This window comes from Podarcis vaucheri (assembly GCF_965113315.1).
Source record: "Podarcis vaucheri genome assembly, chromosome: 11".
Lineage (NCBI taxonomy): Eukaryota > Metazoa > Chordata > Lepidosauria > Squamata > Lacertidae > Podarcis > Podarcis vaucheri.
Window position 1 is genome coordinate 15,985,082 of NC_138749.1, and position 16,065 is coordinate 16,001,146.

Consider the following 16,065-nt stretch of genomic DNA (forward strand, 5'->3'; position numbering starts at 1 on the left):
TTGGGCACATCTTGGGGAATTTTCTGTTTTGAATATTTCCTGTTTTGAAATTATTTGTATCATGTATATAACGGCTTCAAGAGATGTCTTTAAATGTATCTCATGAAGCCATTACACGCACAAAATACCTAGTAAATTATTTTGGTGTCTTCTATGAAAGCAGCCTTGTATACGTGCAGAGCACATCAATTGTTGGACCCCCTTGAACACAGTCTGCCTGCTCTTCATGTCCTATAAAATGAGAGCATCTGGAGCTGTAGGAAGACCAGAGAGTTTCAATGCATGCAGTACATGATGATGTTGAACCTTTAATCCAAAGCCCTTGACAGGTTAGGTGGCAACTGCAGCATGTGTCTGGGTTGTCTAAACCTTTTAATCCATGCACGCTGACACATGATTGATTGACCACAACAACTGAGTTAAAAACTTCTGACAGACCTTGCTCTGCTTTAATGGTACAATGTGTGCACTCTGTAGTGCCACACATTCAGTGCATATCTAACATCTTGCTAGCTTATGTTTGTGCATTAGAAATATTTGGCCACAAAAGCTTAGTTTTCGCTTTGTTTTGTTTTAAATACACTTAGGAACATGCATTAATTAATTCCAGGTTGTTGTTGTTATTCAGTTATTGCATTTATAGCCCACCTTTTTCTCCAAGGAGCTGAAGGTGGGCATACATGGTTCTCCTCCCAATCAAGCACTTCTGATACCACTCCCATTCCTGGGTCTGAAGTGCAACTCCTTCAGTGTACTCCTCTAGAAATGCACAAGCGACCTGTGAAGAAACAGGAAGACTGATGCTATTCCCTTACTGTCCGTGGCATTGAGCTGTGTAGAATGAGTCTGTGTGTGTGTGTTACGCAGATTGTATTTGGCAATGCTTTAGCGTTAACAGGAAACAAAATGCAGGAACTCAATGTGAGTTTCTCAGAACGCCTTGGAGAAAGAGGAGGACGTCACTAACTTGAAATAACTTGCTGTGCAGGGTTCTGATCTTTACTTTTAAAAAAAACTTTTCAATTAGCTTATCTATTAAGGCAAGATATTCAATAGTTAATGCAGCTTGAAACCTAGGCTGTTGCTTTTGCTCTGTAGAGTAGCAAGCGGACCCTTCCTCTGTCTGCTGATTTCCTTTGTAAGCCTCCTCCCCCTGAACCCACCCTCACAATCTCTCTTCCACACTTGCTGTGGCAAATGGTTGTTGTCGGCATCCATCTGTCTCAAGAGACAATGGAGTGCATCTCCAGGGGTGAAGTCAAGCTGCTGTGTTAGCAGCAGCAGCAAAGTTGCAAGCCATTTATATCCTACCCTTCCTCCCAGGGTAGCAAATGCACAAAAAAGTTATAACTGTGCTATTAAAAAACAAAATATATTTTAAACAATTAAAAGCATCTTTAAAAATGTGTTTTTAGAAAAGCAACTAGGAAGGGGTAAGTGGCTGTGCAAGGTGGTGAGCAGGGAAGCAATGAAACACTCCTCTTGCTGCTTCTCCTTCACAAATTTTGCAGCTCCCCTTTCATGGGTCTTCTGCTAAAAAGAGATAGCGCATGTTCCAAATCTGTTTACTATCAAATCATGAATGTTGTTGTATTTTTAAATTGCTTTTATATAAGCAAGAGGTTTTTTTATTATAGAAAGTTGTATATTTTTACCATCTGTTTTTACCATCAGCTGCTAAAGAATCTCAAATTCCCTTTCTTAATCTTGCATTTAAGGAAACTGTCCGGATTTACCTGAAAAGAAAATACATATTTACATCCATCCACAGTGCCAAAACCTGCTAGTAGGGGAAACGTTGAGTCTTCAGTGCGGAGCTATAGGAATCCCTATGCCACAATATCAGTGGTACAGAAATGACTCTCCGCTGCCTAATGCTGATAAAAAGGTCTATACGGTGAGTCTTAACTCTTTTGCCTTTGTTTGTTAGATTGCCATAAGTAATATTTCCAGCATGGCAGGCAGGAGTTACACAGCAAATACTGTAGCTATATACGCAATACTATTACCATAAAACTAAAAACATTAAAATCAGGGGAAAAAATCAAACAGCAACTGTTCACATCTCAGGACCTGATAAATTCAGGTATTTCCAAATGCTTGCAGAAAAAGATGAGTATTTGGGCTATGGCAGGCAGGTCCAACTCTCTAGAGACACAATATGTCATCCTCCCTACTTCAAACACTCTGCCACCGCGGAATGGAAAAAAAACTTTCAAAGCAGTGACGGTGGCAATGGGACATAGCGCCAGGGGTGGGGCGCGGAGCGATCGATCAGGAGCACGCAGGCGATCACTTTTTTTTAATACCGCGATCGACATGGAGCGCCAACATGATCTACCTGTTGATCGCGGTCAACCGGTTGAACATGTCTGGTCTATGGCAACCAATGAGGGAAGCTGAATCTCCTGGAGGCGGGCATTCTGTAGCTGGGATGCCACAACCGAGAAGGCCCTGTGAAACCAGCAGGGTCCCCTTTGCAGACCTTAATTGCCAAGATGGCATCGAACCTAGTAGCACACCGTCAGCCAGTGCAGTTCGCACAGAATGAGTTTTCTGTGATTCTGGTAAGACAAATCACTTAATACACTAGCAGCTGCATCCTGCACCAGCTGCAACCGCCAGACCATTTTTAAAGGCAGCCCCTTGTGGAATATTTTACTAATTGGCAATGAATCATGCTTGTCTCCTGGCCATTTTGAGGACAGTGGATGCAAGTGAGGGGACATTTTGGGTGATGGCTGTTTGTTTGTGGAGCTCGCTTCCCTGAGAGGTCCGTCAGCTCCTTTCTGGTTGCCTTTTAGATGGGACCAGCATGTTTTTATGTTGGTCTGCTTTTATTAGGAGATATATTTTATTGTTGTTAGGATTGCTTTTAATGGCTGTAAGCGAGGGTTTATGTGGGATGGCTGATTCGGAATATAATAGTTTTACTACTCTTTCCATTTTAGTATTTTTAATTGTACATTTTAATGCTTTGTTTTTAAAATGTCTTTTCCATTTTTTCTGTACTCTGCTTTATAAAAAATACATCTGGAAAGGTGGCCTGGAAAATAAATAATAAATAAATCAGTGTTATCCAATTTAAATTAAAAGCCGCCTGGAAATAAATACTTTTTAAAGCATGATCTTGAAATTCTATATATAAATGAAGATGTTCTTTAACTTCCTAGTGCTCTTGTCATTAGCATGCTGATAATATCTGCTTGAATCTCTTTGGAGTACTGAACTCTGAAGCGAGTTTAATTGCATGTATCCTATTTCCTAAGGTATTAACTGGGTGGGTAGAGGCAGCACACAAGGTCTTTAATAGTTCATCGTTACTTCAAATTTCATGCAGAGCTAGATGCAATCCTCCAACACAGTGACCTGTGCAAATATATCATTAGTTTCATGAAATGTTGGTAACAGTTTTGTTCTTGGACACTAAAGACTTATTTTAGAAAACTCTTCTCTCCCTCTTAAAATTCATATAAGATGTGGATTTCCCCCACCCCTTTGCACCCCTGTAGTAGACTTAAGACAGCCAGCGTATTAGGACAGGTCATGAAAGGAAGATTCAAAATCTGCAGATCTGAATCACCTCCCCACAAGATAGCAAAACTTGTTGGTTGGTTTGTTTTTTAAAAAAAACTTGCAAAAAATAACATAGAACATGTGGCAGTTGTCTGTGTTAAGGGATAAAACAAAGGTTTGCTACCTCAGTGCTTAGATTTCACAGCAGACGATTTGGGACGTCTAAGCACAGTCTTCTAGAGTTTTTGGGTATACAATTTTTTTGTTAAGTCTTGATCTTAGTACTGATGGAATTATTGAGAATGCAGTTTAAGTACATCCTACCAGATATCCTTCTAGGTCTCCTGCATAGACACCGAACACCAAGGCACATATTGGTGCCGTGTATACAACAACCAAGACAATCAAGAAAGCAGGAAGATAAAAGTCGTTGTAGGTAAGAAACTTCTTTATTGGGTGTAATAAACAGAATCTGGCGTTGAGTGCTCATTAGTGAGCCTACTCAGTGACAAACTTTGCTGCCTCCGTTGCATCCATATTTTGCTGTCCAGCTTTTCCTGGTAGAATGGAGTTTTTTACATTCTGGCCTGAAATAGAATAGATGCCAGAAGCAATGGTGGCTCACCGTGGCTTGTTTGCAAAGCATTTTGAGGACAAAATCGCTTTCATCTGCTGGGGCCTTGACTCCACTGTTTCATATATTTCTTTATTTATAAAAAAATACATACTGCTGTTGATTTAAAAAAATCAAAGTGCTTTACAACATAAGAATGGCCTCCTGGATAAGGCCAGTGACCCAACTAGTCCAGCATCCTATTCTCACAGTTGCCAACCGGTAACAACAATTTTTCGTAAAATCATACAATAAAAGCTACATATAACATCAAAATAAGAAATTGGCTAGCTATTGTTGGCAGGCGTTCTCTTAACGCCTGCATAAGCCTAGCAGAATATTAAAGTTTTCCACAGGTGTTTAGAAGTTCAATGGAACCTGCTGGAACTCAACTGATAAGAGTATTCTACAGTCCTGGACCATGACCCTAAAGGCTTGGTTTCTTCTTGTCAGAGGAGCCTCACCAACTCAGGGAACAATCGATGATGACCCAGCAGATTATCTCAGTGATCGAGCTGGAATGTAAAGGTTCAGGTACCCTGGATGTAAGCTGTTCAGGGCTTTGGAAATTATCACAAGGACCTTGAATCTGATTCGGTAATAGATGGGCAGCCAGTGCAGATGCTTTAACAATGGTGTCACATATTGCTCTGTTGTGATGGATGAGCTTCAGTTAGTCAGACCACTCCTTAAGAAATTCGCCCTAGATTCAGAAAATCTAAGTCTCGTTTCCAGGCTCAGTTCAAAGTGCTGGCTTTGACCTATAAAGCCCAATACCCCAAGGACCGCTCTCCCCACAGGAACTGAACCAGACCCTGTAATCATTATCTGATGCCCTTCTTCATGTGTCCCCTCTGCATGAGACCTGGAGGATGGCAACATGAGAATGGGCCATTCAGTGGTGGCTCCCTACTTGTGGAATGCTCTCCCTGGGGAGGCACACCTGGCACCATCTTTAATTTTAGATGCCGAGCAAAATCTTTCCCTTTAATCTGGGCTTTTGGCCCTTGATTTGAAGGGTTTCAGGTATTTGCAGCTTCTTTTAATGGGGCAGGACCTGTAACACACGGGCTTTATCTGCATAGTTGTATTTTTAGGTTTTATTGCTTTTGAAGGGTTATACTTTGCTTTAGTGCTTGTGTTGTGTTTGTAAGTCACTTTGGGTCACTTTTTTGAGGAAAGCAGCTAATAATAATACAGTTTAGTACATAAACATCAAGAACTACTAATGAGAAGTTGGATCACATATGATTCGCATGACACTTTTTTTCTGGGACATGCTGTGATATGCTGTGTACATCTCAAAACTTGACCCAAAGAAAATTAACATATGAAACCTTTCAGGCTCAACCGCTTGATGCTGAACACCACCATAGCAGCCACTCTTGCAATTATAATAAAGATTTTTGGCATGACCCTCTTTCACTTACACAAGTTTATGACCTTGTCTAAATTGCTTAACCTCTGTGTTCCTCCAAGCTTACTCATTTCTGAAATAGTTAGACTTGCCAGCAGCATCATGTGCATATGAGAAACCTGACGCTTCAGATTAGCAGATCTCTATATCACTTATCAAGTTTCTAAGTCTGCTACCCATTACTATATAACAAAAGTTAATTTGAGTTCCTAAGACTTGTTCACATTCACGAGAAGTATGTATGTGATTGGTGCCATAATCCCTTCATGCTGTTTTGAGTAGTCAAGTCGGGACAGCCTAAGAAACTAATGTGCAGTTCGCTGAATTAAAACAATTTCCCTCATTTTTGCTTTCATTTAATGTTAACCACAAAAGGAGGCTTATAATTCAGTGTATTATGTGTCTGTATATACTGTGCAGGCACAATCAACATAGGATTTGACTTAGGAGGTGACATTAAGTGATTATGAACAAGAACTTTAGTTCAAGATTCATCGTATGGATGCAAGTTTTTTATATGTCTTATGTTGTAACTTGCTGTCTGGCTATGCAATAGAGAATATCAATAGGTAGACCAATGATGCATCTGCTACAGAATGGAGGTTGGGTTTTTTCTCCTCTGCAAAATATGTCTTGGCTGTCTTACTTACTTGTGAGAAGGTGATATGTAAATATTTTTTAAAATAAATACAGTGGTACCTTGGTTTACGAACTTAATCCATTCCGGAAGTCTGTTCTTAAACCGAAACCGTTCTTAAACCGAGGTGCACTTTCCCTAATGAGGCCTCCCACCGCCGGTGCCCTTCCACCGTTCAGTTTCCGTTCTTAGACTGAGGTAAAGCTGCTGGGGCTAACATGTGTTGGAATCCAAGAGTATTGGGGGGGGCTGTTCCCCAGGTCTGATGTACATGTGCTTGTTCTTTTGATTTCTTTCCATTTGTGGCATGCTGTGATCTCAGCAGGATTATCTGTAGGGTCCTATTGGATGGCTTGTTTGCCCTTGGACCGGAGGTTTTTGAGCACATTTTGGAAGTGATTAGTTACACGATTCCATGCAGGATTAATTTGGCAGCATGCTGTCTTGTGTATATCAACACAAGGTTCAAAATTATGTTTACAGTGGTGCCCCGCAAGACAAATGCCTCGCAAGATGAAAAACTCGCTAGACGAAAGGGTTTTGGGGTTTTTGAGCTGCTTCGCAAGACGAATTTCCCTATGGGCTTGCTTTGCAAAACGAAAACGTCTTGCAAGTTTGTTTCCTTTTTCTTAACACCCTTAATACAGTTGCGACTTGACTTCAAGGAGCAACTCATAGAACGCAGTGTACATAGTAGCCTTTTTTGAGGTTTTTAAAGACTTTGGTGATTTTTGAAGCTTTTCCAAAACTTTTCCAACACCGTGCTTCGCAAGACGAAAAATTCGCTAGACGAAAAAACTCGCGGAACGAATTAATTTCGTCTTGCGAGGCACCACTGTAGTAGCAGCCGAACAGAACGATTGCCTTAACACTACATTGGATTCTACATTTTCTTTATAAAACATGATTGTCATAAATGCAATCAAGAACTTCATTTCAGTATTCTTCTTTTTCCCTTAAATCTCAAGGTGGAAAATCTATTGCAGTAGAATGCTCTGAAGGTAAACTCAGCCAAATGTTGTAGAGCTTATTGATGAATTCTGCATGCTGGGAATTCAGGAGATTATGGGATCTATCGCTAAAATAGAATTGTGCACTGTGTTGGACCATAATGCTATATACAGAGCTGATGTAACATCATCTCATATTTATGCATGAGCTTCTCATTTCTGCCTTACAACTTCCACTGCATATTTTTTTCTATCACTCTGAAGGTGGAGCTGCTTTATCTGTTTATCATGTTAAAGGGATCATCATGAAATGTTATCAGTAAACATTACTTTCCTTCCATCTCTGACTTTATTAGATGTAGCAAAATCCTGCTCTTTAATCTCTGTTAACGTGCTTCTCAAATACATATTTGTCACAGTTTTCTGTTTTCTTTTTCAGAGGACTTAAGTAGCCTTGGAGGGCCTGGTAAGTAAAACATACTTTTTAATTGTGCATAAGTAAAAACATAAAACAATCAAAAGGACTTAAAAACTAAAGAGCACAAGACCAAACAACCAAATTTAGATTTGAGTTTGTCATTTCAAGACCACCTGTTCACATGCATGTCAGCCATAGTTGTTCATTCATAAGCCTTTCCAGAATATAGTTGGGAAAGGTGGTATAAAACTGAATCTGCCTCATTGCTTGAGTTAGCATGGAGTTAATGATGTAGCTTTGAATGGCCTAATGTCAAATAGGTACGATGACACCCATCAGGTGTTTGGTAAATCTGTGGTATCAAATAATGACTCCATTAGGGATTGTGCCAAGCATTTTGTTCCCCAAAAGGTCATGTCAATCCTTCTCTGGCTAAAGGAGCACATGTCTGCTTTTTGCCAAGCACTACTGTAGATTCCAAAATACTCCATCACATTATATATTCGGTGGGTTACATGCATAGGAATGGAATCATTAGGAGTTATACATTGCTTGCATAGAATATTTGCTGTGCCTTGATACTGCAAGCAGCGCAGTAGTAGCAAAACATCCTTTTATACAGCATGGAGACAAGGGTTGGTTATCTCACATCTTTGTGTAGTTTACACCAACAGAGGCCTACTCTACTCCCATCTCCCCCAAGCAGAATCCCCCTGTCTGTCACCAGTGCTATATTGCAAATTTATATCTTGCAACATGGCTGAACGTAAGAGGATTGGATGGTGATGTACTGCATGTTTTCAGGATTGTAGCCTGTTTGGTTCTAAATTGTACTAGAAATTAGAATACATGAAAATTCTGTGAACCACCCTGAGATCTTCAGTTGACGGGGGGTTTACAAATGTAATCAGTAGAATTAAAAAATCTACAAACCACATTGTGGATGAGAAAAACGATGTAAACATATTTAAAATGTAAACGGCATGTAGGATCCAAGCTGAAGAACATTTTCATTTGCAAAATATGTTGACAACAGAGTGAACCTTTTCATTCATTTTTTTTTAAAAAACAGATCTTAAAGAACCGTTGTCTGAAAGGCAATTTGGTGAGTAATTAAATTCTTCTTTAGAAACCTGGCTATAATCTAGAGCAGCCTTCCCCAGTCTGGTGCTTGCCAGAGGTTCTGGACTATAACTCCCATAATATCTAACTCTGGCCATGCTGGCTGGCTGGTCTAGAGAGGACTAGATTGGGGGAGGCTGATCTCTCGGTTTTCAGTACTTTGTACTCCATTTGGGTAACACTTCCACTTTTTTATTTGAAAGAAAAGATTTACTTGGGATAGAAAGTTTTGTGAACCAAAAAAGAAAAAAAATGCTGTATGGTATAATATTTCTTCTTGAATTCCCCTTCTGTACTGAGTAGGTGGTACAACCCCCCCCCCCCCAGGCCTTCATGTTTAATAAATATCTGTTGTACTCTAACCAAAATCTATTAGCATTGTTTGGTTTTTGTGGTAGTACATGAAGCATTAGGTCCTCTGTGCTTTGGATTGCACACACCCATTTTGCACTCTATGTGGGAGCTTGCTTAATAGTAGTAAATTCTTCTCCACAGATGTTATTAAATGACCAGTTAAAATAGTGTTGCCCCGCTGAGAAATACATGTGGGTCTTTTGTTGGTGCTTTCATAATTCTTTGAAAATTGGGAGAGAGAAAAAGACCTGTAAAATTGTGAGGAGTCTCAAATGGGGCTTAAATACATCAGTGGGTTTTCACTGCTTTGTTTTAATTGTAGAGCTCCTAATGGCTAAATTAAGCAATGTCTCTTCAGTTTCTTTGCAGGCAAGGTTAATTTCTTGCTTCGTTGCCCAACGTGAGATTTGGCTTCCTGTAGAGGGTGTTTGAACCCCTCCTGGGAAAGTTTCGACTGGAATTAGATTGTTTTCTTGGCATAGAACTTTCTCGATAAAAGAGATTAAAGTATAGACCTGTACAACAAAAGGTCAGCTAATTCTGTTAGCACAGCAAAATGCAAACCATTTGCGTGATGACAGCGTTTCCATGCTGCATGAGAAAGGTCATTGCGGTGGGGAAGTATATTACGCTTGCTGCTGGACTGCTCCAGTTAAGCTGTACAAATTTATCTCTTGTGATGGAATGAAGTTGCCTAGACTTGCTACTACTGATTGAGTATTAGTACCTCATCAGATTTTCTGGGCATTGGTTCTGCAGGGACCATCCAGCAGCAACCTATGATTGACATTTTCAGTACTGGACAAGGCATTTAGGGCTCATCTATGCTTAGCTTTTGCCCCATGCTTTCTGGTCACAGGTATGTGCTTTAAAGCTCTGTATTCAAGCTCTCTTTTTTGGGTCCCGGCACTTTCCCCACAGAAACATGCTCTTTAATGCTGCACACAGATTACTCCTTACTTATTCCACAGTCTAACAGTTAATGCATCACTTCAGGGTGGTAAGGTTATGTACCACATCCAATGAGGTTAATCCAAAGCGTGATTGTTGCTGAATCCATAGATTGTCATTTGCTCCAATTCAGCAGTAAGGAGCTTGTTTTTGCACAGAAAGCTCTGGGGCAAGAAAAGTGTGGACTTGTGCCTAGAAGTGTAGCGCAAAAGGATAAGCCTGACTTTGATCTGGAAGAAAGGTGACCAGAACGCCTGCAGGGCAACTGTGTTCCCTTCCCTCTCCTTTGCCCCCCACCCCTTAGGCTCTAATCAAAGATGATAGCTGCGTGGTGGGGAGAGACAGCTGTTGTAATTACATGGTTTAGGGGCAGGGAGAGAGAACACTAGGACACCGTGGGGAAAATGTTCCAACCTACTCTCCTCTAGTTTACGATAGATAACTCCCTCCCCCTTTGTGCGCCCTTCACCCAGAGACATATTTATGGGAGGGCAAATGGGGCAAATGTCCAAGGTGGTTAATTTTAAGGAGTGGCGTTTGCAACACTAGCAAGACTCTGAGCTTTCATTTAAGAAAAAAAAGTTCACAAGGCTACATGCTATCCCCTATCCCCCTGCAACTTCTGTGAAATGAGCTAGCCTAACTTGACTGCTCTACGCCACTGACAAACAGTGAAGTCAGAGCTGTGAGTTGAAGGCCTTTGTGCAGGAGAGAAAGTGGAGCAGCCACAGTTAAATAGTTTCTCAGCGGCAGTAGGCTCAAATCTCTTCTTCTCAGGGGCAGTAGACTCTACAAATATACCTCTGCCTCCACCACAAATGGTAGAGTTACATATGACAGAGGGGGAGAATACGTAGACCAGTATACCACAATCTAGCGTAGAGATGGAACATAGGCAATACACACGCTGTGCACAGAACCATGGTTCCATTGGTGATTTCCCTCTTCAGCGCATCAGAAAAATGATATATGGGACAGAAATTGCATGTCGAGATTTTCTGTTCCTTTCAGAGGTAGTACTGTAGAAAACTACATCATCTTACTGGTAAAGGTTTATATGGAATAGATTCAGGTTTTGAATTGTATATGATCAGGTCAGTGCACTGGAATCTACTCTACTGAATGTCTGCCAACATAGCTAAGAAAACTGAATTTGAAAACACAAGGGCTTTTTACTTTCTAGGCAAAGTGGAGCTTAGAATTTGGAGTTTGTGTTCTAAGTTTCAGGAAGCAATGAAAGAACAAATGCATAATGTATTCAACTAACTTTTACTCAGAATTTAATGGCCATAACTAATTAGGTCAATTGATTTTAATAGGCATACTTTGACTAAAAGTTAGTTTTGAATTCTCAAATTGAAGCAATTATTTTTGCTGTCTTCTGCTTATAAGAAGACAGGCAGTCTGCAGATTGTTTCACTAATTTACAGTTTCTCATGGGATAAGAACAGCTCAAAGATACTTTGCTGTCAGTGTAAATAGACCTGTATTAATGACTCTGTGTTGTACCAACCCATTAAACAAGTGGTCATTGAAACCTTGAGAGTGTGCAGTCATTTGTAACTGTCTCTCTAAAATGGCTTTCATTGTGATAGAGCTTGGCAGATTGTATTTCATCTATAAATGATCTGTTTATTTCTAAAGCTACAAGTATAAACAGTAAATTAAGTCCAAGTTAAAGAGATCAGCTCATGATAGTTCCAGGAAATATGTCAAATCTTATTATGATAAATAAGGTATGTGGTTCTTTTAAAAAGCATTTATTTCAAACTGACTAGATAAATATACAATGTTAAAGGAGCTATCAGTACCTAATATTCTCAGTTCTGATAACTTGGCAAACCATGGTAGAATATGCTTAACAATGGTGTCGTATGCTGTCTCAATTGGTACACCATGGTTTGTGATTTGCCAAACCATGATTTGAAGTGGGTTGTAAACTAAAGATTGTGCTACCTATGCTATGGCATAGTGTCTGAATTGACAATTCATTGCTTCACCTCCTGGAGCCATTAGACCTAAAGAGTGCTAAGCACATTTAAATCATGGTTTGCCTATACACGTGGAAGTTTAAGCCATGATTTGGGTAATAAACTATGGTTAGCAGAAGCAGTGACTATGGTGACTTAGTTTAGACTCCTTGCCCTCCACCACTCTGGAATATCCCATTATAAGACAGAGCAAACCCTTACACCTTTTCAACATGGGGAGTACTCAACGTGTAAGAGATGATAATAATAATATTGACTGTGGAGCATCCTGTGGCCCAACTCTGAAAATGCTGTCCTACAAAAATTCTGTCATGTTTTTTGCTTTTGCTTTTGCAGCGGTAGACAAAGTAGCGCTGCTGATGGGAAACATGAGCTATTATAATCATCCCAAGCTCAAGGCTCCGTTAGTGGATGTTTATGAGCTGACCAACTTGCTGAGGCAACTGGACTTCAAAGTGGTTTCTTTGCTGGATCTTACTGAACCTGAGATGCGGAATGCAGTAGATGAGTTCTTATTGCTGCTAGACAAAGGAGTATACGGTAAGAACTAGTAGCATGACAGCCTGTCAAATTGATTGTCAGAATGTACCTTTTAAATATTTCCATTTCCAAATTACCTTGTCCTATGCTCTTAGTAGACCCAGGCCCCTCGTACATTATGTAACCATTATATAATTTTTGGTGCCTGAAAACTGGAAAATGCAACATCCATTAATTTTAGATGCACTCCAAGATAGACAGAAAGATATGTTATGTTAAACTAGAACATTATTGAGACCAAACATAAGAATCTGCCATAAACTGTCTTAATAACACCAAATATTTATTTTTCATGAAAAATTATTATTGTGGGGCCAAGCAGTAGTTTAAATTGGCAACAGGTGTCAGATGAAGTTACAGCAACAAGGGGAAGTTACTGAATATTTTCTTACTTACTTACTTAATTTCTATCCTGCCCTTCTTCCCAAAGCAGCCCATATTGAGAATTTCTTATTGATCAGATGGCTGACGCTTGTCTCATTTTGTGCTGGCTGGACTGACATTCAGAATGCCTTCCACCCTTTATACGCCTGAGCCAAAGGGTCACAATGACAGGAAGATTTATTGGAACAGCAAAAGTGTCCGCAGACTTTCTGACGGCAGCATACTTTCCCATTCCCTTTTTTTAGTGCTAGCTTGTCGGGCACCTTTGGGTCAGTTTCAGCTATAGATTTACTGCTGGGCACTGATGACGTCTCGAATCACAAACTACACCAAAATATGTTGACTTCAACTTTCTCTTTTATTGATGTCTTTTTCCATTGTAGCAAAATATTTTAAGAGTTCCAGAGATAGCACAGCACAATCTGAACACTCTTTCCACATCTAAAATTCTACACACCCATCTAAATCACGTAAACTAGGGCTGGGCGATAATTGGTTTTCAACATTGTGATATATCACCAGCTGAACATCACAATATATTGCTATATCATGATAATTGAAATAAGGAAGGAACTACTACACAGAGGCGAACAGAACAATGTCTTGGCAACTTCTACTACTTAAGGGTCTAAAATGGATAAATGATATTATCAATCACCTCATAGCCACTTTCAGCAGCAGGCAAGCCAAAATGCATCCAAATGAGAATTTGGTTTTGGATTTGGCTACCAAATGGCGGTAGTCAGGACAGTCCAAAGTACAGTGATGAGTCACAGTGAATACAAATAATCTGGGACTGTCAGCAGGCCTGCTAGGCAGCAGAAGTGGCAGCAGCCTGGCAGCGGCAGAATCAGTGACGGCGGGGGAGAGGTAGAAGCAGCGACAGCCTGGCATCAGTGGCACAATAATCAGCAGCCTGCGAGGCCTTGCCATGACAGTTGTTGGCAGCAGAAGCAGCAGCAGCAGCCTGCAAGGCCTTGTCATGGTGGGGTCAGTAATGGTGGCCTGCAAGGCCTTGCAGCCGTGGCAAAAGCGGCAACGGCCTACAAGGCCTTGTCATGGCAGTGGCAGTAGTGGTGGCCTTGCGGTGCAGCAGGAAACAGTGGCAGAAGCAGAGGTTGCCCGCAAGGCCTCGCTGAGGCAGGCTGCCACAGCTTTTGCCATCACCTCCCACTACCGCCAGGAGGAACTTGCAGGCTGCCACCACTTCTTGCCACCATAGCGAGGCCTCGCAAGCCCCACTGCTTGTGTCGCCATGAGGCCTCGCAGGCTGCCACTACTATTGCCGCCACCTGCCATCACCACGAGGCCTCACAGGCTGCAGCCGCTACTGCCGCCATCTTGACAGCATACAGGTTTTTTCCTCTTTTTGTTCACATAACTTTCTATGCCAAGTACATCTTTTCTTTCAAATAAAAAAGTGCAAGTGTTAACCAAATGGAGTACAAAGTACTGAAAAGTAATTAGCTCCAAATAGTGAGCTTTCTGATAGTCTGTCTTAATGCATGCTTGATGGAATACCCAGCTTTACACATATTTCAGCAGTGTTGAAACAAATACACTGGCTATTAGCTACTAAAGTTGTTGACATTTGAAACCTTAGGCAACTTGCAACCAGGATACCCATGAAGCGCCAAAGCTCATCCAGTTGCGCCTTCTCACAGTGGCTAACCAGATGCCTATGGGAAGCCCACAAATAGGACCTGAGAGTAACACCTTTTCCCTACTTGCAGTTCTCAGCAGACCACCACTTCCCCTGGTAAAGGGAGCGCCCACCTTCTGGAATGCCGTCCGCTAGGGGACGCTCAAGGGAGGTAGACAGCAGTAACCTTTAAACACCTTCTTAAATCACACATGTTTACTCAAGCTTTCCTGGATTCTTGACTGAATTAATTTTAATTATCTGTTTGTACACCACTTAGTTTTGTGTGTGATATATAGTTTAGTGTTGTTTTTGCCTTGTTTCCCCAAACTAGTTTTAAGGAAATTTTACTTGTATTTTATTCTTGTATTTCTTTGGTTTTTATTTAACCCAGTTCTTTGGGTGCATGTAACACTTTTGCACTCAGCTCCTGGTCTGTGTTTTAACAGTGGGGATGATGCTCATTCACTGTGCCAGAATGCCCTAGTTTTGCTGTTATAGCCCAAAGTAGGTCTGGTTCTTTACAGTTTTTGAGTAGTGAACAAAAAGAGAATTGCCTCGAAGATTCGTTCTTTCCAGCTTCATTGATACTATTCTATCTTTTTTCACATGATTGGATGCTTCCTGTATTGGTTTTTCGCATTTTTGAGTAGTGTCCTTTGAATGTTTGTGGAACATGAAATAATGCTTTATTGCAGGGGTGGGACTAGATGAGCCTCCGGGGTCCCTTTGAACTTTACAATTCCATGACTCTGATTGGATAGGTAGAGGACCTGTGGCCCTCTAGCTGGACTACAACCCCCATTAGTCCTGAATATTGGCCATGCTAGCTGGAGCTGATGGGAGTTGTACTTCGACAACATCTCAAGGAATATAGGTTCCCTACCCCAAATTTTCTGCATTTTGGTGGGCTTACCTCCATACCCAGAAGGACTTGTGCTCACCATGATATTGCATCACCTGGTTACTCCCAGAAAAGTGTCATTTGCAATGCAAAGTGCAAAACATAAATTCGCAGCTGCTGCTTTCCTCACTTCAGTGTGTTGTGTAGTAAAAATGTGCCACTATCTGAGCATTGCAGTGCACAAGGCTGTTGCTCACCTCATTCCAAGAATGGGGAGATTGTAGTACATTCAGCATCTGCTTGCAGTAAATCCACTGCCCCACTTATGGCAAGTGTGATTTTAAGACTATAGAAAACTGCCTTATTCTTGTTTTCTTTGCAACTTAATTTAATTGAATTAGTTTGCTTAATATAATCGCTAAAAGCTATTTTAACTGTTGTTTCTCCCCAGGGCTATTATATTATGCTGGCCATGGCTACGAAAACTATGGTAATAGTTTTATGGTTCCTATAGATGCCCCAAACCCCTATCGAGCAGCAAACTGTCTGTGTGTACAAAATATTCTCAAACGGATGCAAGAAAAGGATACTGGCCTCAATGTATTTTTACTGGATATGTGCAGGAAAAGGTATGTAATTGCTTTCATCACTTCCCTGGTAGATCAAGGCTCAAGACGCCATGTTGG

General features: G+C 40.8%; 1 protein-coding gene across 2 annotated transcripts in view; it reads left to right on the forward strand.

The window, feature by feature from the left end:
* Window positions 1–16,065, forward strand: part of MALT1 (MALT1 paracaspase) — a 45,249-nt gene that overhangs the window by 17,555 nt on the left and 11,629 nt on the right. For both annotated transcript variants that reach the window (XM_082241895.1, XM_082241894.1), the window contains exons 5-11: window positions 1,719–1,897; window positions 3,856–3,952; window positions 7,152–7,184; window positions 7,573–7,599; window positions 8,624–8,656; window positions 12,306–12,509; window positions 15,831–16,008. In XM_082241895.1, coding sequence (XP_082098021.1) covers window positions 1,719–1,897; window positions 3,856–3,952; window positions 7,152–7,184; window positions 7,573–7,599; window positions 8,624–8,656; window positions 12,306–12,509; window positions 15,831–16,008 — 751 coding nt within the window. The remainder of the gene's footprint in view (window positions 1–1,718; window positions 1,898–3,855; window positions 3,953–7,151; window positions 7,185–7,572; window positions 7,600–8,623; window positions 8,657–12,305; window positions 12,510–15,830; window positions 16,009–16,065) is intronic.